Source organism: Glycine max, chromosome 19 (assembly GCF_000004515.6).
Source record: "Glycine max cultivar Williams 82 chromosome 19, Glycine_max_v4.0, whole genome shotgun sequence".
Lineage (NCBI taxonomy): Eukaryota > Viridiplantae > Streptophyta > Magnoliopsida > Fabales > Fabaceae > Glycine > Glycine max.
The window spans coordinates 46,881,295-46,905,989 of record NC_038255.2 but is presented as its reverse complement, the minus strand read 5'-3'; the positions used below and the strand labels follow the sequence as shown (position 1 = coordinate 46,905,989).

General features: G+C 34.0%; 3 protein-coding genes, 1 long non-coding RNA gene and 2 other non-coding genes across 8 annotated transcripts; 5 read left to right on the top strand and 1 right to left on the bottom strand.

Moving 5' to 3' along the window:
• The first annotated feature begins 1,019 nt into the window (after positions 1–1,019).
• Positions 1,020–4,145, top strand: LOC100782774 (zinc finger protein GAI-ASSOCIATED FACTOR 1). The gene is made up of 3 exons (XM_041012697.1): positions 1,020–1,485; positions 2,159–2,555; positions 2,964–4,145. Exons 1-3 carry the CDS (start codon positions 1,290–1,292, stop codon positions 3,976–3,978), a joined length of 1,608 nt encoding a protein of 535 aa, XP_040868631.1. The 5' UTR covers positions 1,020–1,289; the 3' UTR covers positions 3,979–4,145.
• A 796-nt stretch (positions 4,146–4,941) lies between these two features.
• Positions 4,942–6,343, top strand: LOC106797208 (uncharacterized). The gene is made up of 2 exons (XR_001386378.2): positions 4,942–5,092; positions 6,086–6,343. It is a non-coding gene; the product is annotated as an uncharacterized lncRNA (long non-coding RNA).
• Positions 5,129–5,227, top strand: LOC113000593 (small nucleolar RNA R41). The gene has a single exon (XR_003265925.1). It is a non-coding gene; the product is annotated as a small nucleolar RNA R41 (small nucleolar RNA).
• LOC113000600 (small nucleolar RNA Z155) lies at positions 5,377–5,452 on the top strand. Its single transcript, XR_003265932.1, has one exon. It is a non-coding gene; the product is annotated as a small nucleolar RNA Z155 (small nucleolar RNA).
• A 1,035-nt stretch (positions 6,344–7,378) lies between the features above and the next one.
• LOC100806633 (homeobox protein LUMINIDEPENDENS) lies at positions 7,379–15,756 on the bottom strand. The gene is made up of 13 exons (XM_003553599.5): positions 15,362–15,756; positions 15,079–15,106; positions 14,863–14,993; positions 14,272–14,615; positions 14,084–14,177; positions 13,900–13,993; positions 13,062–13,191; positions 12,929–12,980; positions 12,804–12,847; positions 12,564–12,652; positions 11,637–12,065; positions 9,124–9,671; positions 7,379–8,548 (listed from the first exon to the last, which is right to left on the bottom strand). Exons 1-13 carry the CDS (start codon positions 15,533–15,535, stop codon positions 7,631–7,633), a joined length of 3,075 nt encoding a protein of 1,024 aa, XP_003553647.1. The 5' UTR covers positions 15,536–15,756; the 3' UTR covers positions 7,379–7,630.
• A 3,064-nt stretch (positions 15,757–18,820) lies between these two features.
• On the top strand, positions 18,821–24,415 carry LOC100819650 (cullin-1). 3 transcript variants are annotated; one of them, XM_006604645.3, is made up of 20 exons: positions 18,821–18,975; positions 19,499–19,634; positions 19,741–19,840; positions 19,983–20,168; positions 20,317–20,364; positions 20,443–20,646; positions 20,733–20,810; positions 21,210–21,299; positions 21,739–21,819; positions 21,918–21,977; positions 22,072–22,101; positions 22,198–22,284; positions 22,375–22,524; positions 22,593–22,648; positions 22,735–22,855; positions 22,944–23,105; positions 23,219–23,362; positions 23,470–23,688; positions 23,816–23,983; positions 24,106–24,415. In XM_006604645.3, the coding sequence occupies exons 2-20, from the start codon at positions 19,504–19,506 to the stop codon at positions 24,205–24,207; spliced, it is 2,217 nt and encodes a 738-aa protein (XP_006604708.1). In that variant the 5' UTR covers positions 18,821–18,975; positions 19,499–19,503; the 3' UTR covers positions 24,208–24,415. The 3 variants fall into 3 exon arrangements, with proteins under 3 accessions (XP_006604708.1, XP_006604709.1, XP_006604710.1); XM_006604646.3 differs by having other exon boundaries at positions 18,871–19,107; XM_006604647.4 differs by lacking the exon at positions 18,821–18,975 and adding an exon at positions 18,995–19,102.
• Positions 24,416–24,695: the final 280 nt, after the last annotated feature.

Sequence of the window (24,695 nt, the reverse complement as noted above, 5' to 3'; positions counted from 1 at the left end):
AAAGCTAGTGACCAAATTTAATTAGCAACTTTGGGGATGAAAAATGAAAAAAATAAAATAAAATCCAGATATATAGAACACAAAGGTAAGATTTGAACCTTATTTATGTTTCTCCTAAGAGAGGGAAAAGGAGAAATTAAAGATGTCTGTTATGTTAATGCAAGAAAGCAAAGTTTGACTTCCACCTAGTATTGTGCATATCATCATAAATTACACCCAAGAAAATATTTCTTACCCATGATAAATTCTTATTCGACATCTATGTACGTAAAAATATATTTTACTCTGATAATTGATATAAATTAAACTCTTTTTTTAACATTATAATGAGGGCAGAGAGTATAATATAGCTCAGGAGTCAGGACAATTCTGAAATTTACCGGCCTAGCTAGTAGCTACTTCTAGTTATAGTTGTTTCGGTTACAGACATTCAAAAAACTCCATTATGAATATGTAACCTGAAAGTGTCCTTTGTAAAATAAGTAGAGTGTTATCTGTTATCTAGCAGTTGTATAGTATATAAATTGTCAGCAGTACAAAAGTAAAACCATGTCGAATTTGTTAAAAACTAAGAGCCGAATAGCTAGCAACACATTTTTATTTTGGCTAAAATTTATTAACAACTATAAAATCATATATGACCTGTTAAATAAAAAGTAACATTAATTAACGAAAATTTATATTTTTTAATCAATAATAACATTTTAAAAGTGTGTTAAAAGATAAATTATCATGTGGTATGAGATCATGTGATCTCGATATATGTAATTGCATTTTTTAATTTATAAAAAAATTAATGTAATTACATGTCATATGAAAATTAATCGGGATCGCATCATTTTAAACCATACAATAAGTTATGGTATAGGAGAATGACACAAATATTAAAATATTACATATAAATGTATATGAGCTAAGAATTAAATGAAAAAGAGAAAAATGTATTGCTGTTTAGGATATTACAATAATACCAAGAAGTTAGGGGCATTTACTTACTAGTTCTCTCTTCATATGAGCATTATATATAATTATATAAGGCCAAAGAAGACCAGCTTCATTCCAATATTTTGTATATGGCAGCAATTTCTTTCTAATTCCTCAACAGAAACCAAAAACTCCCTGAGCTTTTTGTCTTCCTCTAGGTGGGGAGAGTGGATTCTTGTTTAGAGTATACCAAAAACACAAGCCCCAGCTTTTAGTGAGGTCCATCACCAATAACAAAAAAAAAATACAAAGATCAGAGAAGACACATAGAAGCTTCTATTAACCTTTTACAGTCTTCTGTTCAAATGTCAAATATTTCAGGTGATGAAGGAAGCTTCTCCTCAGGAAATAATGGAGAAGAAGTTCATCAAGAAAGCCAGCAGCAACATCTACAAAGCCAACTTCATGACTCAAGTTCAGGACCATCCGGTGCTTGCAATAGCAATGCCTCCTCTAATCAACAACAAACCAAGAAGAAACGAAATCTTCCTGGAACCCCAGGCAAATATTCAGCTGCCTCAACTTCAATTTTTGTTTCTATCCCGTAATTACGGCCTAACAAATCAAGATATCATGTTTGAGAAGTTGAATTTTGCTTTGAAATGAAAATCATGTATACTTTCTCTACTGGTCAAATTCTAGGCTCTCCGTTGCTTGCTTAAACATTGAATTTTGTAGTTTGGTAGAATTAGAAGGTAGTCAAGTAGTGATAACAAATAACGTACACTAAACCAACATAGTATGACATGGTTATCAGATAATCTTGTCTCTTAACTTAAGCCTGCAGTTAGGGGGTTTGATCTCTATGTCCTAATGTCAGGAAAAACATCTATTGAAAAAAATCAGTCACTTAATGAGATCAGTCTTTGGCTCTTAGCTGGGAATTATCCTTGGTTAGAAAAAAAAAAAACAGAAACTGTAAACAACTGTTGCTTTATTAAGCTTGATATTCTTACTTTTGTTTCTGGCTATCAAACAATTAAAGTTAAAAAGAAAGCATCATGAAATGACAAAAGATTCCATGGTTCGAATTCTATGTATACTCTTACTCTTTATGAAATGGTTAATCTGCTCAATCTTTCCTAGTTTTCAGAAGAGGGACTAATCCTCTAGTAATGGCTAGCAATATTAGTATTTGCTAAATTTCTGCTAATGGGTGTATTTTATGAAATAGATCCTAATGCTGAAGTTGTTGCTTTATCACCAACCACACTAATGGCAACAAATAGATTCGTGTGTGAGATCTGCAACAAAGGGTTCCAGAGGGACCAAAACCTTCAGTTGCACCGCAGAGGTCACAATCTTCCATGGAAACTGAGACAAAGAACAAGCACTGAGGTGAAGAAGCGGGTCTATGTGTGCCCTGAGCCATCATGCGTCCACCATAACCCAGCTCGTGCATTAGGGGACCTCACTGGCATAAAAAAACATTATAGCCGCAAACACGGTGAGAAGAAATGGAAATGTGACAAGTGCTCCAAAAGATACGCAGTGCAATCTGATTGGAAGGCTCACCAGAAAACTTGTGGCACTAGGGAATACAAATGTGATTGTGGTACCATATTTTCCAGGTACAACTCTTAGCTTTCCAATGCATACGGCACCATTGAATTGAAGTGGCTCTAAGCGAAGTTTTCATACATGACATCATTATTTTAAGTTATGGATAAAACTTGGATTTAGTTCTTTACATGCTTTTGGTGTTATTTTCTAATCAAAATTAAGAGTTTCATGTTGATAATCTGTGTATTAAAGGTTTGAATTAGAGTTTTATCTTGATAATCTATATACTAAAAATTTGCATTAAAGATCAACAGAGGTTTGAAATTCTAATGCTGATTAGAAAACAGGATCAAAAGCAACTTAAAAATTGTATCTAAATCTTCTCCTAAATTTATATCTCCTTGATCAGAGAACTGAGCAGTTAAAACTATTAAAATGCCCTCTTGCATGTCAACCAATTTCTCTACGTGATGCAGGAGAGATAGTTTCATCACCCACAGAGCTTTCTGTGACGCATTAACTGAAGAAAACAACCGAGTGAACAACCAGGGATTAACAAGTGGCATGCCACCAAACTTACAAAGTCAAATACCCGATCTCATGTCTACCATGCCCCTAACCACTAGTCCCAACACAGCATCCAAATTCGGGGAATATGACCCTAAGAACCCTCTAAAATCACTAGCCCAAGAACTTGTCCCAATACCATTCAAGTTCATGAGCATGGGTGGGGGTATGTTCTCCACCAATGCAGGTGCACTCTTTGGTGGCCCAAAAACCATGTCTCCCTCTTCTTCCAGCCTCCAGCTAGGCTCCAGCACCTCATCAAGCTTCAATTACTTGCAAGACAGCGAAAACGGAGGACTAATCGCGGCCTCGGCTCAAATGTCCGCAACAGCATTACTACAGAAAGCAGCACAAATGGGTGCCACTGCAAGCAATAGCATTAACTCCCCAATGATGCAAAAAGGCTTTGTTAGTGGTACTACTACTGGTCCTGATCATGTTTCTTCCACTACTAGGCCACCATATTCTGGTGCTATGCTTCAGCACAACAACTCCTATGACCACTTCTCTCCACAGCCTGATCTTTCCAGCATGGCTGAGGTGAGTGGTGGAGGAGCATTCATCAATCAGTTGTTTCATAAAGGACAAGAGATTTCGCAAGTTTTCGATACTAACAATCCCGGTTCTGCCATGAATGATGTGGGAATGTTCGGCCAAATGCCAATGGGGAGAGATCATCACAACCAAGGGTTGATGAAGAGCGTGGAACAAGAAGTTAGTAATAGTTCCAGTTTGATGCATGGAAGAGATGTGAATGATGGTAACCACCCAATGCAGCCATCAACAAGGTTTGGAGGGAGTGACATGACAACTGTTCATGACTTTTTGGGCATTGGTGGTTCAACTTCAAGAGTTATGAATCATTTTCATCACCATTTTCCACACGAGGATTCAACTATAGAGGAACCCATGTGGGATGTTTGAAATCATCAGATACTAATCATGTTGTGTGGAATGCTTTAATGGTTAGAATTGGATACGAAACAGAATATTTAACCAATTTCAATGCTGCGTTTACCTTTTGAATCAATAGTTAAGCCTAAGCTGATAAATTCACTCAACTTGTCTCTCTAACTGAAATCGGTTCATGTAAAGGGAAAAAAAAAACAAAATGCAAATCGATTAATAAATCTCATATTGTCAGTTTAGAATTAAGTTCATAGAAGATTTAAGCAGCATTTTTACGTTATTTTTTCAGGATTTAAAAAGAAAAATGCATGTGAAATTAAAGAATGTTAGCTTGTGACCTGTGTGCATGTTCTTGAGTGCCATTCAAAAAAAAAACAAACTCTTGTTCTTTCCTTTTTATCCTTCTACTCCTATATAAAATTGAACAATTATAATCCTTAAAAACTAACAATATTTAGGTCATTAACAATTATAATTTTGCTTTACTTAGGTTTTTCTATAAAAACCTTAAAAGGAAAGACGATAAATCTTTTTTGTACAATAACAATGTCAGTTGAGTTATTAACTATAGTTCTATTATATACACCACAATATAACAACAGTGGAAAGTAAAAATAAAAAATACAACAGTAGCCAAATGTAGTTTAATACCTAACAAAATTACTTCGAAAGAATATACATGTAGAAGACTAAAAATAATAATTTTAACGAGATGATATTGATTTCAATTTAAACGAGATGATAACTTTCAGTTAATAATGTAAAAAAAATATTTAATTGGTAGTGCATTTTAATTAAATTCATAAATGTATCCTACAGTTTTATTTTATTTTTTGGTATCATGCAAAGTAAAAACAGCTCCAATTATATCATTCAGTTAATGGGCTTAACACTCCCACCAACAGAAGGGAGGCCCCAGATCATCTTCTTAAAGGCCCATACGTACAATAATCGGAGGGGTAGTTCAGTCATTAAAAATGCGACTCGCCGTTTTGACCACAAACCCTAACCCTAATTTGACCACTTCTATTTATACTCAGCATCACAGTTTTGTCTCTGCTTCCTCGCCTCTCTCTCTATTTCTCTTCGCCTTGGTGTGTGTGACTTCGTGCCTATGCGTTTGACGTCGGTAATTAACTGATTTCTTGTTCATTTTGTTGTGTTTTTGAAGGCTGTGATGTTGAAAACTACCTATTTTATGAGGGAAAGGTAAATTGTTCCTTCGTGATTACATAAACTACCAATGGATCCTACTGAGCCTTCAACTCTTTTCTTATGAAGTTATTCGTCTCGTTTGATTATTTGTATGTTGTTTCTAGATATATAGATTCATAATAATGCTTGCAGCATTCCCTTGAATTTTTCAAATCCATCCAAAGAAAATGAAAAGAAACGCAGTTGAATGGGAAGAGCTATTGAAATGATGATATCGTTTTCCGAATTTTTCAGTGTCGACTTTAAAAAACAGACTACAATTATCTGATCTATGGCACTCCCATTCTTTTCCATTTTTGTTACTTTGTACTTGCATCTTACCCTCTTTCTTTTGAAATTTAGATTCAGAGCACGTATTATCATTAATTCTCTTTTGCTGGGAATAATTCATTTGTGAAGAAGCTGAGGAACGTATATGTACTCCTGCATTTAATTTTTCTTTCAAGTTTTCAATTATTTATCATTTAATTTTATAAAAAAAATATGTAAATAATTAATAAGAGTATAATTGACAAAAAAAAAAAGAATTAATGTTATCTTGGATTTTGAAAACACAGATAAATACAAATAATTTTTTGTTGAAAATCTGACAATTAAAAAGAAACGGAGGGATTACTATGTTATTGTGGTAAGAATAAGATGGTTACATCTATTTAATTTCCCAAAATTAATGGCCAGAAGTCTTGAATCATTCGAAGAGAATTGCAATAGTTTTTCTTGTTTTTGTGAAAGGCGATACTTCCATTTAATCTAACCAAGGCCAAAGAATTTCCCATTTTTGAAGATTTTTTAATAAGTTCTAACCAATATCATTTATCTTGTTCAAATTGAACTAGACATATTCCAATGGTCCACCAATGACGTCAACCCACAAGCATTCCTTATTGATCTATTTTGATTTTTACAGACAGATGATACGTGCAGAAAGCTTTATGAGGTTATATTGTAAACAATCCCTTCAATGTCTATCCACGAGGAACAAATACAATACTGTTCAGAACATCTGTTGAGCAGGGAGACATTGCGGGATCTACGAAATGGATTGATCATTCGTCTTTGGAAAATATAATAATACTGGGCACACAAAATTATTTCATTTGTGTATGATTATTGTAATTGTGCTATTTCCTTAAATATATTTTTGCATTCCTTTTATGGTCTTAAACGAAGTACCCTCGGTCTCTCGTTATCTGTCACAACTTCTTCCATTAGAAGACTCGGAAAAAAAGTCATTTGTGCTCTTTAATTTTTACTTTAAAAGTTAACTACGTAAAAAAAGTCATCTGCGTCACTTTGCTCGATTATATAATTTCAAAGTAAAATCCTGCAAGTTTTATGTATGTCAATATGGATTTCTTGTAAACCATGGCAATAACTGGAGTAAAATTTAAAAGGTTAAGTGACTATTTTGGTTTTTTATCTTATTTTGTTTAGTTTGATTTTTAATCTTTTTAAAATTTTATTTTTGTTGTTTTTTATTATTTTGTTCAAAATAGTCTTTTTCTATTAAAATTTCATTTTGATCTTTTATTTTATTTAAAAGGTTTAAAAAAATCCTTTAACTAATTAAATAAATTCAAAATGATTATTTATCTAAATGTTATTGGAAGGATAAAATAGAATATATTTAAATAGTTAAAAAACATTTTGAATCTTTTAAACAAGGTAAGATATCAAAGTAGATTTTTTAAAAGTTAAATAATTATTTTAAACTTTTTAAATAAGATAAAAGATCAAAATAATTTTTTTTTTAAAGATAAAAGGATTATTTTCAACAAAATAAAAATGATCATTTAGCCAATTTGAAATATTTTTGAATTTGAATAAAATTCATTTTACACTTTTTGGTTAATTATACCTTTTTAAGTACAGAAAATGATAGTAACAAACTTTCTTGAACACATTTTAAACTTAATTAAAATTTATCAAAATCATAAATTATATAAATTTCACTTCTTACTTAATGATTTTTACTCGTAATTTAGTAATTTTATTCCTTCAATAAAATACACCTATTATTTAATTCTAAATCTTAAATTTGCGGTTTTAACGTAATAAAAATCCCCTTAATAATATAACTCTAGTGCGTCCTCGGTATTTGACCGGTTTCATGCTGAGGCACCAAAATGCAACTAAATCTTTAACTTCTTATCTAAAGGCCACGTAAGACTTTTGAAAAAGAATGCGGCAAAATCAATCCTTTTCTGGTAAATTTTAATGTATATTTGTTTTTTGTTTTTTCTACAATTGACAAGTCAAACTCATGACATTCTAGATACAGCAAGTGTGCAACCGCACTTAGATGTAACATACTGTTGAGGTTTAGATCCATCTCCACTCTCCAATACCCAAAAAAGGAAATGTCATTGCTATCAGAATCCAATCCAACTCTACATCCGGAAAATTAATGAGTCGGATAAAAAATCCCAAATCAATCTGAACAGAAAACTCATCATCGTCTCTGATCATGCCACTTTCTATTTCCCTGCCTGCCCGGGTCCCAGTGTCCAGAAGAACCCCTCTGCCTTGACCATTCAGGTCTAGGATTTCTACCATGATTCATTCTGGACTCTGGGTAATTTCTACCTGGTGCATACCTAGGATTTCTAGTTGGACTATTCTCCGGACTCCATGATTCAAATTCTCCCCTTGCATGATTATTTCTATCCCAAAAACCAGATTGCCTGGATCCCCCAACCATTGTGTTATAGTTGTTGTTATGATTTCGCTGAGAATGATAACTGGATGACACATGATCCTGCCTAACTCTCCACATATTATCAGACCCATGATCTGATTTTTCGATTTGTGGCGGGTAGGATCGGCCAGGGTTACGATATGGAGGTTCAGTGTAATGGACTTCCTGAGTCAAATGTTGATGTCTTTGTTGCTGTAAGGATGAATGTGATGGCGTTGGTGAGGGTGGCATGAAGGGTTGTCGGAATGAATTAGACAAACCCTCATGTTGTACACTCAAATTAGGTACAGGTTTTACGTAATTGGTGCCATCACCCCGCAATGCTAGAGTTGAATGTGTGCCAGGAAAGTTAACTGAAGATGCATTTGCGGTGGTTAAGTTCTTCATGGTTAAACCTACATCTGAGGATGTTTGTACTTGCCCCAGTGGTGATGGCTTTTCAGGAATAACATTAGTTGCATGAGGCAGAGAATATGGAGAAACTGATGTGCTTGTAAGATGCCTCGAAGATGGAACCACAACTGTTGGCTGTTGCCTTACTGTAGTGCCAGTTATAGGAATCTGAGATAATAAGTTGGTAGTTGCCACTGCAGCATGGTTCTGTGTAATTCTATCGGGTGCTAGACTTCGCCGTGAAAAGGGATTTTTTGATGCTTCTGAGCTCCATCCACTCTGAAAAGTTAATAAAATGGGAACACATCAGTTAATGCTGTAACCAAAATCTTTTTAATAATTGATGAGAATATTAATGATTTCTAAGTTATTAGCACGTTGACAAATGTAAATTGTAAGGAAATATCAAGAGGCCCTTCATGCATTCTTGGTCAGGCTAAGTGTCTCAACGGCGTAAATAAAGGGACAGGCATCAAAATTTTGGCCACTCTAAATACCAGCAGAACTACTCCAAGGGAACCCTCTTAAAGCCCATTGGTTTGCCTAAATTAGCTATTTGCTAATATAGAATATTGATTACGTGGCATGCAAGAACTTAACCGTGGCAAAATTTTGCCAAAGAAAAGAACGAGAAGAACTTGGAAATCAATTCATTTCGGTCTCGATTAGGGCAACCATTGAAAATCCATTTACCCCAACACCCTAATGCTATAATAGTGTTATAGGCTCTCCACTCTCAACACGTATAAGCCAACATGGCCAAAGTGGGGTGTGCAAGGCACTGTAATAGGAGACATCAGACATTGTGGTAAGATCTTTGACAAATAGTTGTAGTATGAACTCAAATCACGCACCGTTCTTGGATCGCTCAAGGGGGTTGGGGATGGGAGAGAAACTTCCACCTTCTCCGGGGACTTCACACTCGTGCCATAACTTCCATTTGTATTTTCACTTAAACCCAAGTTCACACCTCCACTCTTGATCATGTCAAGCAGCTTCACAGTTTCTTGGTTCGGTATGCTACCACCTTGTCCAGAAGTTAAGGCAAATACCAACTCCGGATTTTTTAGCAGTACAGCAAGCAATTCTAAATCAGGCTCAGCAGTAGCCACACCGGTTGAAGAAGTGGAGGCCACCCCTTGAACAGTATGAGTTCCAACCTGATTGGGAGAAATTGCTATATCTGCACCATCACCATCTGGTAGCTGTTCAATAGGAATTTCCAACGTCAAAGTGTCATCATAGTCCATTTCAAGGTCCCAAGGCTCCTTGGGGTTAGGTGGCATCTCTTGGACAGTCTTGTATATAATTTCCTTGTCCCTGCGGTTTCTATTTCTCTGGACCTCAACCTCTTTGCTATTTTCGCCGCCACCAACTCTCCAGGTGTCTTTAAGTTCCACTTCTGCAAAAAAGGAAAAACGAACCAAAAAGGAAAAATTTGAAAACCGAAAATAAATGTGTTTGAGAAATTAAAGAAGTTGTTATTGCTTACACAAGTTACAAGAACCACAAAAATGACTGAAAAACAAAATTCATATTTCAACTCCCCCTCCATCAGATCATTTGCCAATTTTATTTATGTATTACAAGATTTACAAACTTCCCTAATGAACCAAGCCCCAGAAGGGGCAAATTAAAATTTGGTTTCATGAGAAGTGTTAAAAGAATAAAAGAGAATGTAGCTGGTCACACTCATTTAAATATGACAAATAAAACGATCACAGAACCCTTCATTAGTTCTGTCAACCAAAAAAAAAAAAAGAACCCTTCATTAGTTTTCAAGGATTGAAGGTTGGGTGATTAATACACTGCAAAAGCTTGTAATTTTCAAAGGGGGGTGATACCAGAAATGTAGCAAAGAATTCACCAGATGAAATTAGTTTACAATCGCAGCCAACAAAAAATATAGACGCCAATCAACCCTCAGTGGGATTAATTCGGTGCTGTAACTCATATCATGGCAGGATGCAGTCTATATACTCGAGGCTTGCAACTATATCCATAACCTGGACTACTTTGTAACGTAAACATGCAAAAAAGACGCCATGAATAATATTACAAACTCCTTTGCCACATAGATAAAGAAACAATGCTCCATCATGATTGCAAATTATAAAAGAATATCGCTACCACAAATGCAACATATTTAACCTGGACGTGGAATGTCACATGGAAAGCTTCGTTTATGAACTCATAATCAAAGCTTCAGCGTATTTTTACTCATTAATATGAAGAAAAAAAAATTATAACTAATGTAAGAGGCGGGATGGTGTAGATAAAATTAACTTTGAAAGTTTAGCATATTCTCAACTTATAGAGCCGGATTGTATTTTAAGAAATTTAGAATTGTTTAATTTCGTCTTATATTTGGAAGCACCTCATATTTCTATCATTACTATTACTATACATCAATAACTCAGAATTATGAATTGGTCCTAATGAAAGCACAGAATTCCCTGTTGCCTTTCCCATTATAGCAAAAAATGTCATACATTGAATTAATACCAATCACGCCCAAACCAATCCATACATGCATTAACTTTTATTCCCATGAGCCATGGCAAAAGGATAAAGGAACAAGAACCTCTAATTGCGATATATTTAAAAATTTATACAAGAAATTCGGACAGTAAAATTATTCCTTTTATAAATTTTGCAACAATGATCTACATGTTATTGCCAATTTGTAAAATTGGTCTTTTATCCTTGCGATCACCTCAATATTTGGCATAGCTCGTGATAAACAATTATCAAGTCCTCAAACGAGATGTTTTTAAGCCCATTCTTTATAAGATTTAGGAGCATCACGCCATTTTTAGTACTTTTGTGCAGATAAGACGTAGGGAAAACAAAAATCAATTAGAAACACTGCCCGATTTTTTAGAAATAGTGGAAGATCCTAAAATCCTCAAAAAAATCCGTGTTAGGATTTGAATCTCACAATCCCAAGGGACAGATTTGTACAGCAATGTTTTATTTTATTAATTAATCTCTTGAACAATTCTAAAAATGCAGGCGTATATACAACTCCCAATATACCAAGTTACTTACAGAACAAAGAGTTAGACCACGACTCTTGCTCTACTTTTATATAATAAGGTGATAAAAGCTGCAAAAGGGGATGCGGTCAATAAGAGTTAGCATCAAAGGTAGCAAAGAAGCGTCTGATATTGCCCTCCAAGAAAATGTGCAGGGAATTGACTAAGATATACCTCTTTTTAACTCAACATCAGCAAAGCTGTTAATATGGTCTGTTCTCAATGTGTCGTTCATTCTTTTATCGGGCTGTCATAGAATTTCACCAATTTTTCTATCCTAATATTATAGACATATTTGATAGAACCAACAAAAATAATTGCAAATGTACCTGCTGGTGTTCTCCATGGGATCTGAACCCTCTTGCACTTCTCCCAGAGAGGTTCCTTCACATCCATTTTTGGTTTTGAATAAGAAGCTTCCAGCCTATTAGTGGTTTTAGAGGTAAGTAACAAAGGTTTCTTGTTTTCTTCAATTTTGGGTGGAGTAGGAACTTTAGAAGAGCAAGCTGCAATACTGGCAGGGTTTGTCTGAGGTTGTTTATTTGGACTATCAATCTTTGTTTCTTTACTCTCTTTTGAACCAGATTTCCCATACTTACTCTGCATAAATAAAGCACGCATTTTTGCTTTCTGGATATCATCAACAGACATGGGACGGCCTTGACTTACAGGCCCTGCTCTCGTCACTTGTGAGCTTCTGCTCACTGACTTTTGACCCGGCTGTTCCACCAGTTGCACTTTTCTGCGTTCTCTAGATTCTGATAGGGTGTTAAGGAATAGACAAGAGATATAGCCTACTTTTAATCATTGGCAATTTTGAGTAAGAGGGGTGCTAACAACATTCTCTGTGATACATTATTATTGATTAAAATTTATAGAAATCCACAGTAAATAAGGAATAGAACCCACATCATTTCACAAGTCTCAAAATTTTAGCCATTAATAGTGTATTCAAAAAAGTGTGTTTGGAGAATGTGTTGTTAGCATTTCCCCCAAGTAACCCACCACTTCGGTCCTTGAAACATTATGACATCAATGTGGTCCTTCAATAATATTTTGACATCAATATAGTATTATAGTCCAAAAGTTATAGTTCACTTGGACCAAATTGATATCATTCAATGATCAAAATTATCATTTTAAGAGCAATTAGATTAACAAGTCTGTTGAGGACCCCAAATTCTTTTGAGGATCAAACTGGGGATTTATGCCAATTCTATTAGTTAGTCAGCTAGTTTCAAGTATACAAAGGATACGAGATGAAGATACACCAAGAGAGGACTTTTTATTAGAATCATCCAAGCTGGGAGGCAACAATTTCACACCTTGTGGAGATCCCATTTTCCTGAATAGAGAAGAAACAAAATGGAGCATTTTCACAACTAGCAAAAGCAAAACCAATTAACTCAAGAATGGCATAAAAGTATTGGCAGAAAGATTTATTCAATTAGAAGAAAACAGATGACCTAAAGCAATCAGCCACAACCTACGCATACCTGAAATTATCCGAACATTCGCTTGAGAGAGCAAGAATGTCTTCCTGAGAACACGAAAGGACCACTAAGAAACATGCAAACTGAAAATGCATTGCTAGCTGAAACATATATAAGAAAACACTTACAGGAACATCAATATTTGAATGCCATGATTCAGAGCCCATGAATTGACCAATACTGCAAAAATAGAAATCATAATAATTGAGAAAGGAGGTCCCAATAAATTGTGCACAGAAAAGAGATAAAATGCAAGCTTGCCTCTGAGAAAGCATCATCTCTTTATGACCATCAATAGAAATCTTAACACCATTGGGCTTCTTTATTACTTGGTTCCTTGCAAATAGTTTGCTCCACTTTGACAGCAAAACCCTTGCCCTATTTGATATGTCTGATCCTCAAATCAGTGAGATTATAATTCACTCAAATTACTAAAACTATTGCGTTTATTAGGTGACATCAAACTGTACCCCTACAAAATTAAGATTTGAAACCACTTACATGTATAAAATAAAATATTGAAAAGAATGAAGTGTTACGTATCAACTTAAACCCGACTTCTACACCTCAGAGTAAAATTAAGATATATCTAATCTATTATTTGGCTGTCTGATAAAACGTGACAATTAACAATATAAGGAAGAATCAGATTCAATTGTCAACCACCTTCCACCTCTCTATCTTGCTCCTTCAAATAATACTATCATTAATAGCTAGCAACTTGCCAGCTAATGTATGAAAACCTAGAATTCATGCTTGAAATGATAACAAAATCCACAAGTCTCCTAATCAACATCCCAGATCCCACAATATACACATCAGAAACACAATGAACAAACATCAAACAACTTGGAATCAGCCACGAAATTTTAAGAATAGTTGACATGACCAAACAAGCTAACCACAAGTTAAAGTGTTTCCCACCACAAGAAAATGTGGCCATTATCATATATCAGTCCATTGCAGTCATTACCAAACACATGCTATACAGGTAAAATCTTGGGAGAATATCAATATACACCAAGAGAAAGGGGAGAGTATTGGAGACAAATCAGTGTCAAGGAAGATGGGCACTGGGCCAGGAAAATATAAATCACACCTGATGTCCTGTAGAACCGTAGTTTATTTACACTCTGCAATATAGCTGATATGTGCATGGGAATGGCTTTATGTAAAGGCAAATGACAAAGAACCTGCAAAACAGTTAACCAGAGAGTTTCAGAATATTCAGTTATGTGCCAATTAAAACAATGCAAAATATTAACCAGAGGATTCAGATTTACCTTCAAGATAAGAAGAAGGACACTTGTTTGCTCTTCAGCAGCTGCCTTACTCAACCAAGTTGCTAAATTCATTCCACCCCCTCTGCTCAAAAACCTACAAGCATACAGCAGAAAAACTAAATTAAGACATAAAATATAAACTACCATAATTCAATATTATCATGCTATTAAGAAAACTAATCGTGTACCACAACAATACTGAAAAATTCTGTATTGTCAATATCCACTCCATCAATTTCTCCTGCCCAGAAAATGTCTCCTCTTTTTGTATTAAACTAAAAATGTTATCAACAAATTGTTTATCTGAGTCATCTAGGTCGGGCAAAGCCACTTCCTGTGTCGAACAAGAAGCTTCTTCAGTATTGGACTGGCCAGCAGAGTTTAAGGGAGTTGGATTTATTGGTCTCATAGGATCAGAGTTTATTTGATCATCATGAGGTTCTTCACAAGAATTAGAACTCAATACCCTCTCCCTTGACAACTGCACGGATCTCCTCACTCTTGAACGTTGAGCATTGAAAAAGTCACGCACCTAAAGCCAAAGTACAAGGATTCATAAATTAACGTAAAACAGGAACTAGATAACATGTTATCTTTAATATAAAATTTAAATTGAATCCGACCCTCTTCGGTCCAACAAAAGGATAACAAACTACAAACAGATAAGTATCAAGAAAGGTGATGGACAGAAAAAATATCTACACACAACATCTCAATTACATAGATCATTCCATAAGGACAGATAGAAAGGACTAAACAGGAAGCAGAGAAATATAAACCTGTGTCACTGTGACACCAAGTAAAGCACTGATCTCGTGCAATTCTTTCTTGCTAATAGCATCTTTAATGGAAAAAACTGATTGCATGTAATTTACAGCCTTTGGATTCAATAAATCCCTCGGTCTTTTTCCTGCAAATTTGGATTAAGTTAGACACATCCAACACTAAAAAAACATGAGAACCTATACAAAAAAAAAAAAACCAAAAAATCTTACCAATTTTTATTGACAAAGCACCAGCAGCCTGCACACGAAAAAACGAAAAATAGACAAAATCAGACACTCAAACAATGCCTTAAAAGAACTTAGTACATACAAGAGCAAAATTAAAACTAGACTAAGTTTACAATTAATTCTACAAAAAGTTCCAAGCGATTCCAAGTAAAGCAGCATAAATCTTGAAATGAAACGCAACTAATAGACTATTCACTTTTTTCATTAACCAAAACTAAATAATGAGGTTATAAAGAAAACTAAACGAAAAACAAAGAGAGCGCACCATTTCCTGAGAGAGAGGATTGACGCCGGTGAGTTTGCATTGTGTGACGACGATTTCCTGAAACTGATCGATCTGGCTGTGGAAGAGCTCTTTCTGCGAAACCAAAAACTTCTGGAACGATTCCGCGGAGCTCCCAATCTCCAGCACCGAAAAATCTTCGTTCCACGCATCCATCGTTGATCGAAGTTCCTTCCCCGCAATGCGTAGCAACACGCATTTAACTAGAGATGATTGAATGAATCTCAATGCTTCTCACCGGTTCCCAGTTGGGAACGAAACTGGTTAGGGTTTGGCTCGGAGCTAATTCTGAAGAGAGAAAGTCAGATAGAGTACTGGGTCGAATGAGATGAGCGAGAATTAGGCCATGTTCGGGACCCGGTTGAATTTCAGGAATTACTTTTGAGGCCTATTAAAAAAATTAAGGTCATGTTTACAAGCCATTATTCTACTACTTTTGGTGTTGTTTAAAAACAATTTGTGTTTAAGTAATATAAATAAGTTATGAAAAAGTTAAACATAAAAAATTATTTAAATTAATAAAAATGGTAGGAAAAAGTAATATTGGGACAAATAAGTCTGTTGTCAATAATTTACAAACTTAACCTAAGTTAAGCTGGACCATTTTTAGGTCTTTACGTATTTTTAATTTAATGTTTATGGTACAACACATATATATTTTTAACAAGTTATTAGTTTGAGTGATTCTGAATTTGATTTAACTTAATTATGGATGAAAAAAATGTAATTAAAAGAAAACATTTGACTGTAGGTAAATTAATAAGATTTTTTTGGGAAAGATTGATTGATTATTAATAGAACAGGTGCAATATAAGTATAAAAATCAAATGAAAGTAGAAGGAATAATTTAATAAGTTTGAGAACAAGTTGAGAATTCATTACATAGAGACTATATTATGAATTTAATCATAATAATTTATAAAAAAAAATAAATAAATTAATTATTAATAATTTTGTCAAAATAAATAATAACTAAAATGTACCAAGGTATTTTAATTATTAGAATATTATTTTATAACTATGACAATTTTTTTTATATATTTCATATTTGACTCGAAGTTGTTCATGAATAGCATTGAGAACCCAAGTGAAGAGACCATAAGGATTCTAAAACTAAAAAAAAAAAAAATTATGTCCATGATATTAGTGTAAAATATGTCTTAATTTTGTTAGTGACTAATGTCCATTAAAAATATAATTAATCACCTTTCAGTTGGTTTATTTTTATAATTATATTTTTTTTTATTCATAAGATTTTATATATAAGATTTTGCTTACCAGAATAAAAATTCAATAACATTTGAACTAATAACTTATTAATTATAAAAGTTATTTTATGTGTATATAAGGAAATAGAAAGAAAAAAATTACTAATTTATAAGCAGAGACGGAGCCAGGAAGAAATCATAGGGAAGCCAAAATTTGAAGTTTATCTAATAAGTATATAAAAAATATTTTCGCAAAATATATATAAATTATTTATATACGTAATACAAATTAAAATCAGTTTATTAAGATTTAACACTGCAAATGTCATTTCTCATAGGAGTAATCATGGTTTTCTAATATCCAATTTGCTCTTTTACGGTTTATGTCATGACATGACATGTCAAAAATACATTGGAGCCTTCACAATGACAATGAGAACAAACATCCCTCAGTAATGGTATCTCTGGACCTTAAAGTGACGGATTTCACTAATTTGGATAAAAGGTGTTGGGATCATAACACAGTTGACTGAATCCATAACGAGTCATATGCTTTAGTTGCTAAAAGCATAGATGCAGTGTTGCGGATGTCATGGACACATAGATGCAATGTTGTGAAAACCAGACCGCATTGATCGGACCGACAACTGATGCTTTTAGCGGTGTGATCAGTCAAGTTTGGCGACTGGGGTCGGGTTGAACGCGTTTCTGTTTTGTTTTAAAAAACCTATGAACAACGTTGTTTTAATCCAAAATGGTACGTTTTTTTGTTTGTGATTGTTGCATTGAATTTGTTCACAGCTATGAAGCACCAATATTAACACGGACACGTAGATATATATCAAACACATTAAACTCAATCCAAACACGATTATGTTGGTGTTGGTGTCAGATCAAATATCGAACATGACAAGAGACTGAGATGTTCATATTTCATAGGTTCGCAGACTCCTTTGTTTCTTATACTCTCCATGAGCCCTGGTTTGTGGATCTCGTCATTACTGAAGGCTACATCTGTGGATCCAGTCGTTTGTTGGTTTGAAGCTGTGTGATCGTCATGTGGAAGCTTAAAAAACAAAAACATTATTTATAAACCAAAATGACTTATTTCCATTAACATAACGCAGACATGTTGGCAAAGATATGACAAAAATCAATATGTATATAGCATGACAACAAATTACGGTGTTTTAAGTTTGTGAATATTTAAACTGAAAATCAAGGAGTATGACTAAGTTTGGTGAACACGATGCGTGTGATTGTAACTCTTAATCCCTGATATTTTCTTAAATTCCTGTATATAAAGATCCCGAGAAAATATATATTTATTAAAAAAATAATAAACTTAGATATTGTAAAAGATAAATTTAGAGGATTTTATTCACACAAAAAGTCCTACTAAACTCTAGTATTTCCACTTGAATACAATTTTTCATAGCATGTCATCCATTCAAATATTATTTATTTATATATAATATTTTTAATATTTAAAAATATTACACCGACACATATTGCTTCACAAATAGAATTTACATATTATTAATATTGTAATCACAATAAACAATTTAAAATTTTATAAAAATTTGAAAAAATAAATATAATATCACTATCCAAATTCCAATGTTATAGTTAAAAACAGAAAGGAAATAACTTAATATGTCCAATAATAAAAATGGGATAAATAGGGCAATAGTTTTTTATATTCAAAATAAAATGTCAACGTCAGTAGAATAAAATCCACCAAAAAAAGATAAAAGGTGAAACAGATAAAAATATTTATTCTTATCAATTTTTAACCTGAAATATTATATTTAAATTTTAAACTTAATTGTAATTTTTTACTTGAAACTTTTAAATTTTTGACGAATTTTATCTTTAATAAATTAATTTCATACATTTTATCACAATTTTAAAGAAACATACAAATTTTATCTCCACCGTTTTACTCTTAACGTACATTTTTTAATCAATGAACTAAAATATGTTATAAATATATCTATAAATAGATATATCTTATATATATGTATCTATATATATTTTAAAAAAATACACAAATAAGATGTATCATTTTATCTATAGTAGATTCTTATTCTAATTTTTTATGCTTATTAATGGATAAACAATAAAGAATGAAATCCGCAAGTTCTTAAAATACATCAAATTAATTTATTGAGAGTAAAAAGTTGGGATAAAATTGTAGTGAAGCCTAAATTTTATGTTGATTCCTTTTTCCTTTTCTTCTTCTTTATATACTTGGATCAGCTGTTTAATAATTTGTGATAATAGTGAAAGAGAGTCTGGGAAGGTGTAAGGCTAAGGCTACTCTACAAAAGGATTGTCACGCTCCCAAGTTTCTTTCTCTGCTCACTCACTCACTCACAATACAGTGTATCTCCTTGCAATGCTTACACCTTGCGTTTTTTCGTTTCACTAATAATAATACTAATACTAATACATCATAACACCAAACCAGAACAATCAAAACAAACTTTCTCTGTGTCTCTTCAACGCAACAGCTAGGTTTTGTATTGCTGTTTTCCGTTAAATAATTTCATTGTTGCGATTTTGTTTTCCTTTTCTATTGACTCGACGATCGCTTTGTTTTGGGGTTTAGGGTTTATTATTTGCCATCTGCACAGTATTATTACTGAAAACGTGTGTTACGTGTGGAACATTGTCAGAAATTATATTGATTCTTTCACTGCCCTGTTAGGGTTTAGTGCTGATTCTTCCACTGGTTTATTGAAATCTTTATGGTCGTGGTGTGTTTAGGGTTTTATTTGAAATCTGCATTCGCATGACAGGGATGAGATTTGTGATGTTTCTACGTGCTAGAAGATTGGTTTTGATTTTTTTTTTTGTGCGTGCGTGGAATTATAGTATAGCCTGAATGTTGTTGATATTTTTGCAGGCACAATGGAGCGGAAGATCATTGATTTTGACCAAGGCTGGGATTATATGCAGAAGGGGATTACCAAGCTGAAGAGAATTCTTGAAGGAGCACCGGAAACTCCTTTCAGTTCTGAGGAATACATGATGCTATACACGTATCCTTTTTCTTGCATTCCGTTGTTGTTCCTGTGGTCTAATCTATCCCGTTTTAATGCGTAGTTTTGGATATCTTGTTGTTTTTCCTTAAGATAACCATCACAGAACCATTTATAATATGTGTACTCAGAAGCCACCGAATGACTTTTCACAACAGCTTTATGACAAATACAAGGATGCTTTTGATGAATACATTAATACCACCGTATGGAAATCTCCCCTGTTAATGTTTTTTTTTTGCTTTACTTTTTTGACTTTTTCATCAGCTCTTGCTTGATTTACTTTTCTGATATATAACTTATTGAGTTTGATACCCTGTTTCTGTTTTCATCTTCTTTCATTTTTAGGTTTTGCCATCTCTAAGAGAGAAGCATGATGAATTCATGCTGAGGGAGCTTGTCCAAAGATGGTTAAATCATAAAGTTATGGTCCGGTGGCTTTCACGCTTTTTCCATTATCTTGATCGCTACTTCATTTCTCGACGCTCCCTGGCTGGACTTGGGGCAGTTGGCCTCACTTGCTTCCGTGATTCAGTCAGTTATCAATCTCTTTTAGCTCTCTTATGATCTTATCCATGACTATGTGCTGAAGGGCAACACTACAGTCAGCTTTCAATGTGATACCAATAATTTATTTATACATAGTTGAATTTATACTAGATGAACCTTTTTGTAATTACAGGTTTATATGGAGGTACGAGTCAATGCTAGGAAAGCTGTGATTGCACTTGTAAGTATATTACTTCATATGCATGATATACTTAGTTGCTGATGATGACTTCTAAAATAACCATGCCTCATGTTACAGATTGATAAAGAACGTGAGGGTGAACAAATTGATAGATCGTTGTTGAAAAATGTTCTTGATATATTTGTTGAGATTGGTATGGGCGAAATGGATCAATATGAACAGGATTTTGAGGTACATATGCTTGAGGATACTGCCGATTACTACAAAAGTAAGGCTGCAAACTGGATTGAGATTGACTCCTGCCCAGATTATATGCTTAAGGCAAGTCTGTCTATATTGTGCCTTGAGAGTTTGAATTGTATCTAGTTAGTTGATATGCATAATAACTTTTCCCTGTTATTGCACAGGCTGAGGATTGCTTGAGAAGGGAGAGAGATAGAGTGTCTCATTACTTACACTCTAGCACTGAGCAGAAATTGGTAGAGGTCAGTCTGTTTTTCTTTTATATATATTTTTTTGGATGATTAGAAATGTACAGTTTTTTTTCTTCCTGTTATCTCTTTGAGTGTACTATTGCAGCAGAAGTCATTAGGTGCATGTTGATGATAATTTTAGAATGCATCGTGAGGGAATCTTGCACCTATATATTTGATACATGGACCATTGTAAATAAAGAGTTGCAAAGATTATTAAGTATTCAAAGCACATGTTATGTATGCTTCTTGCTTATCTAAGTTTGGGGAAGATTGTAATTAAAAAAACTGTGATTCAATTTTATCAAAACAAATATTTTTCTTATTGAAAGCTTTTTCCCTTTTACAAATTACTTGTTTTTCTGTTAAAATTATCTCCCCCTTCACACTTTGTTTTCTCATTTTTAATAGAAAGTGCAACAAGAGGTGCTGGTGATTCATGCAAATCAATTACTCGAGAAAGAGAACTCTGGCTGCCATGCCTTACTTAGAGATGATAAGGTACTTGATTGTGTTGCATTAGTTTGTTTGATGATGTTTTCTCAATTTATGTTTGCTTTAGATTTTCTACAGCTCAAAAACCAATTGTTTCCATCACCTTGCCATCATATTTGGGTTGTAAAGTAGTGACCTTGGGGTCACTTCTCTAATTCAAAATTAATGGCTAGGGATCCACATTGTGTCTATATATATATATATATATATATATATATATATATATATTACTACAACCCTAACTGTAAAAAATAGATTTAACAACCAGAATGATGTAGATTTTAAGCAATATTTGTAAATTGAAACACTATTATACAAATTACGATACCCTGACAATCAAAATTTTCAAATAAATTATTTAACAATATCATCCACGTGACACTTAATCATTTTACCCATTCATGTTTTTGGTTAAATTTCTTTTTAATTTTTTCTTTTTTCCCAGGTGGAAGATCTCTCGAGGATGTATAGACTTTACCATAAAATACCTAAAGGCTTGGATCCTGTAGCCAATGTATTCAAGCAGGTTGGTTTCTTTCGTTTTTGCATTATGCTTTGTGCTTATTTTGAGTCTCTGGTTTTAGTTCTTTTCAATGCTGTATTATGATGATTATCTGTTTGCAGCATATTACAGCTGAGGGTGCAGCATTGGTTCAACAAGCTGAAGAAGCTTCGAGCAATCAGGTTCAGCATTTGCTGCAACAGTGTGTTTTTTTGTTGATATCTTCTGCTTCTTGACACTTTCAGCTGATAATATATTTTTTTTCATTTTCTCCAGACTACTAGTGGTTCTGGCTTTCAGGAACAAGCAAGTCCCTTCACCGTGTTTTGTTATCATATATATATATATATATATATAATAATAGCTGGAAAGTTCTTAAGGCTAACCATGTGACATTTGCAGGTCCTTGTCCGAAAATTTCTAGAGCTCCATGACAAGTATATGGCATATGTTAATGATTGCTTTATGAATCATACACTGTTCCACAAGGTTTGTCGAGACAACTGAAGAATAACTTATTGAATAATAGAATGATTTATAGTTAATAAATAGTATATTTCATTTTGGCTGCTTTTGCAGGCATTAAAGGAGGCATTTGAGATATTCTGCAATAAAACTGTTGGTGGTAGTTCCAGTGCTGAACTTTTATCTACATTCTGTGACAATATCCTTAAGAAAGGTGGAAGTGAGAAGCTAAGTGATGAAGCAATTGAAGATACCCTTGAGAAGGTAGTTTTTAGGTTTTAGATTTTACATCCCTTATGATTTGTGTATTAAAAATTGCTTAATTTCTGCAGGTAGTCAAGTTGCTTGCATATATCAGTGATAAGGATCTCTTTGCAGAATTTTACAGGTAAGACTTAGGTTTTTTAATTGTAATATATACATTTTAGGCTTCATATTATCTTGTGAAGTCCTTAATGCATTTTATATTTACAGGAAGAAGCTTGCCCGAAGATTACTTTTTGACAGGAGTGCCAATGATGACCATGAAAAGTGTATTTTGACAAAGTTAAAGCAGCAGTGTGGTGGCCAGTTCACATCAAAGATGGAGGGGATGGTCAGTTGTCTTTGTCCTAGCATGCTTAGCTCTCCTTTGTTTTTTAATCAGGTAGTTTAACAATTTGCTTGAAATATGTAACTTTCAGGTGGTAGACTTGACATTGGCTAGGGATAATCAGCTGAAATTTGAGGAGTATCTTCGTGATAACTCACATGTAAATCCTGGAATTGACCTGACAGTAACTGTGCTTACCACAGGATTTTGGCCTAGTTATAAGTCTTTTGATCTCAACCTTCCTTCAGAGATGGTAAGAATGTCTTGCGGATGAGACTTGTTTAAGTTTCTGTTATTGTGATTTTTTTTGTGGGGAAGAAGACAAGATTTATTAATTCTTCTTTATTGTGAACTTTTTTGTTTCAGATCAGATGCTTGGAAGTTTTTAAGGGCTTCTATGAAACGAGGACAAAACACAGAAAACTTACTTGGATATACTCACTGGGAACATGCCACGTCACTGGCAAGTTTGATACAAAAAACATTGAACTAATTGTGCCAACCTATCCGGTAACCTGCCTTTCACCCATCACCTATGTTGAAATTTGTGCTACTATGGTATTTAAGATTTATGACCTTGTGCTGCTGGTTTGATAAGTGTTGCTTCTACTTCACAGGCTGCTGCCCTACTGCTATTCAACAATGCTGATAGGTTGAGCTATTCAGAGATTTTGACTCAGCTGAACTTGGGCCATGAAGATGTTGTTAGATTGCTCCATTCACTGTCATGTGCAAAATATAAGATACTTATCAAGGAGCCAAACAATAAAGTTATATCTCAAAATGACATCTTTGAGTTCAACCACAAATTTACGGATAAAATGAGAAGGATCAAGGTCTGTGCTTACTTGTAGCCATACTTTTCATCTTTTATTAGATCATTAGATGTAGAAGCTTTGCTAGCTGGGTTGTGCATCCTTTTCTCCCTGTTAAGATACTAAATCTGGCACTTGTTAATGATAGATACCTCTACCACCAGCTGATGAAAGAAAAAAGGTAATTGAAGATGTTGACAAAGATCGGAGATATGCCATTGATGCAGCAATTGTGCGCATTATGAAGAGTAGGAAAATTTTGGGTCATCAACAACTAGTTTTGGAGTGTGTTGAGCAGTTGGGCCGCATGTTCAAGGTATAAAATGCCAGAATTTTGTTTATTGTTGTCAATGTGAAAGTGGTTTTAATGCAGAAAGTATGATAATCGCTATAATAGCTGAACGATTTTCTGAACCTTCTGAATTTGCATTTTTATAGCCTGATATCAAAGCAATCAAGAAGAGGATCGAAGATCTCATCACTCGGGACTACCTGGAAAGGGACAAAGATAACCCAAACACCTTCAGGTATCTGGCATAAATGGAAGTTACTAATGTATAGAGTGGCCAGTGTTATGGCCTGCAAAAAGCACTGGGGTTTGCCTGAATTTAATTCTTAGGGAAGTACAGTTGAAAATTCTTAAGGTTACACAATTCTGTAAATGATCGTAGCCGATTACTTGATTCAGAAGCACCAGGAGCGACTTTTTTTTGGCATACTTGAATTTTTAAGAGCTAGTTTATAACAACATAGCGAAGCAAGATATCGTACTAAATACGTTGCTTTTCTTGGTTACTTAAATGGGAAGGGGAGGTGGCATAATGAAAGATTGAACCTTGATATTATAATACCTAAGTGTTACAAATTGAGGCAAGCTAGTGTGGCTCATCGGCCGTTGTTGATATCATTTGGTTTAGCAGTATATTTTCGGGCTTTGGGATTAATTGTTACTTTTTAATCAACTTATTTCGACTTTCATTTTATCAGAGAAATGTTTAGCGTTGTGTGGTGTGTCACACAACAGAAAT

Coding starts and splice junctions, on each gene's coding strand:
- LOC100806633 (XM_003553599.5), bottom strand. CDS start 15,535: ATGGATGCGTGGAACGAAGATTTTTCGGTGCTGGAGATTGGGAGCTCC. Junction 14,994..15,078: donor TGCTTTGTCAATAAAAATTG/GTAAGATTTTTT, acceptor CCAAATTTGCAG/GAAAAAGACCGAGGGATTTA. Junction 8,549..9,123: donor CCTTGAGCGATCCAAGAACG/GTGCGTGATTTG, acceptor TTAACTTTTCAG/AGTGGATGGAGCTCAGAAGC.
- LOC100782774 (XM_041012697.1), top strand. CDS start 1,290: ATGTCAAATATTTCAGGTGATGAAGGAAGCTTCTCCTCAGGAAATAAT. Junction 1,486..2,158: donor AAATCTTCCTGGAACCCCAG/GCAAATATTCAG, acceptor TTTATGAAATAG/ATCCTAATGCTGAAGTTGTT. Junction 2,556..2,963: donor TGTGGTACCATATTTTCCAG/GTACAACTCTTA, acceptor TACGTGATGCAG/GAGAGATAGTTTCATCACCC.
- LOC100819650 (XM_006604645.3), top strand. CDS start 19,504: ATGGAGCGGAAGATCATTGATTTTGACCAAGGCTGGGATTATATGCAG. Junction 19,635..19,740: donor GAATACATGATGCTATACAC/GTATCCTTTTTC, acceptor TAACCATCACAG/AACCATTTATAATATGTGTA. Junction 22,856..22,943: donor CATCAAAGATGGAGGGGATG/GTCAGTTGTCTT, acceptor TGTAACTTTCAG/GTGGTAGACTTGACATTGGC.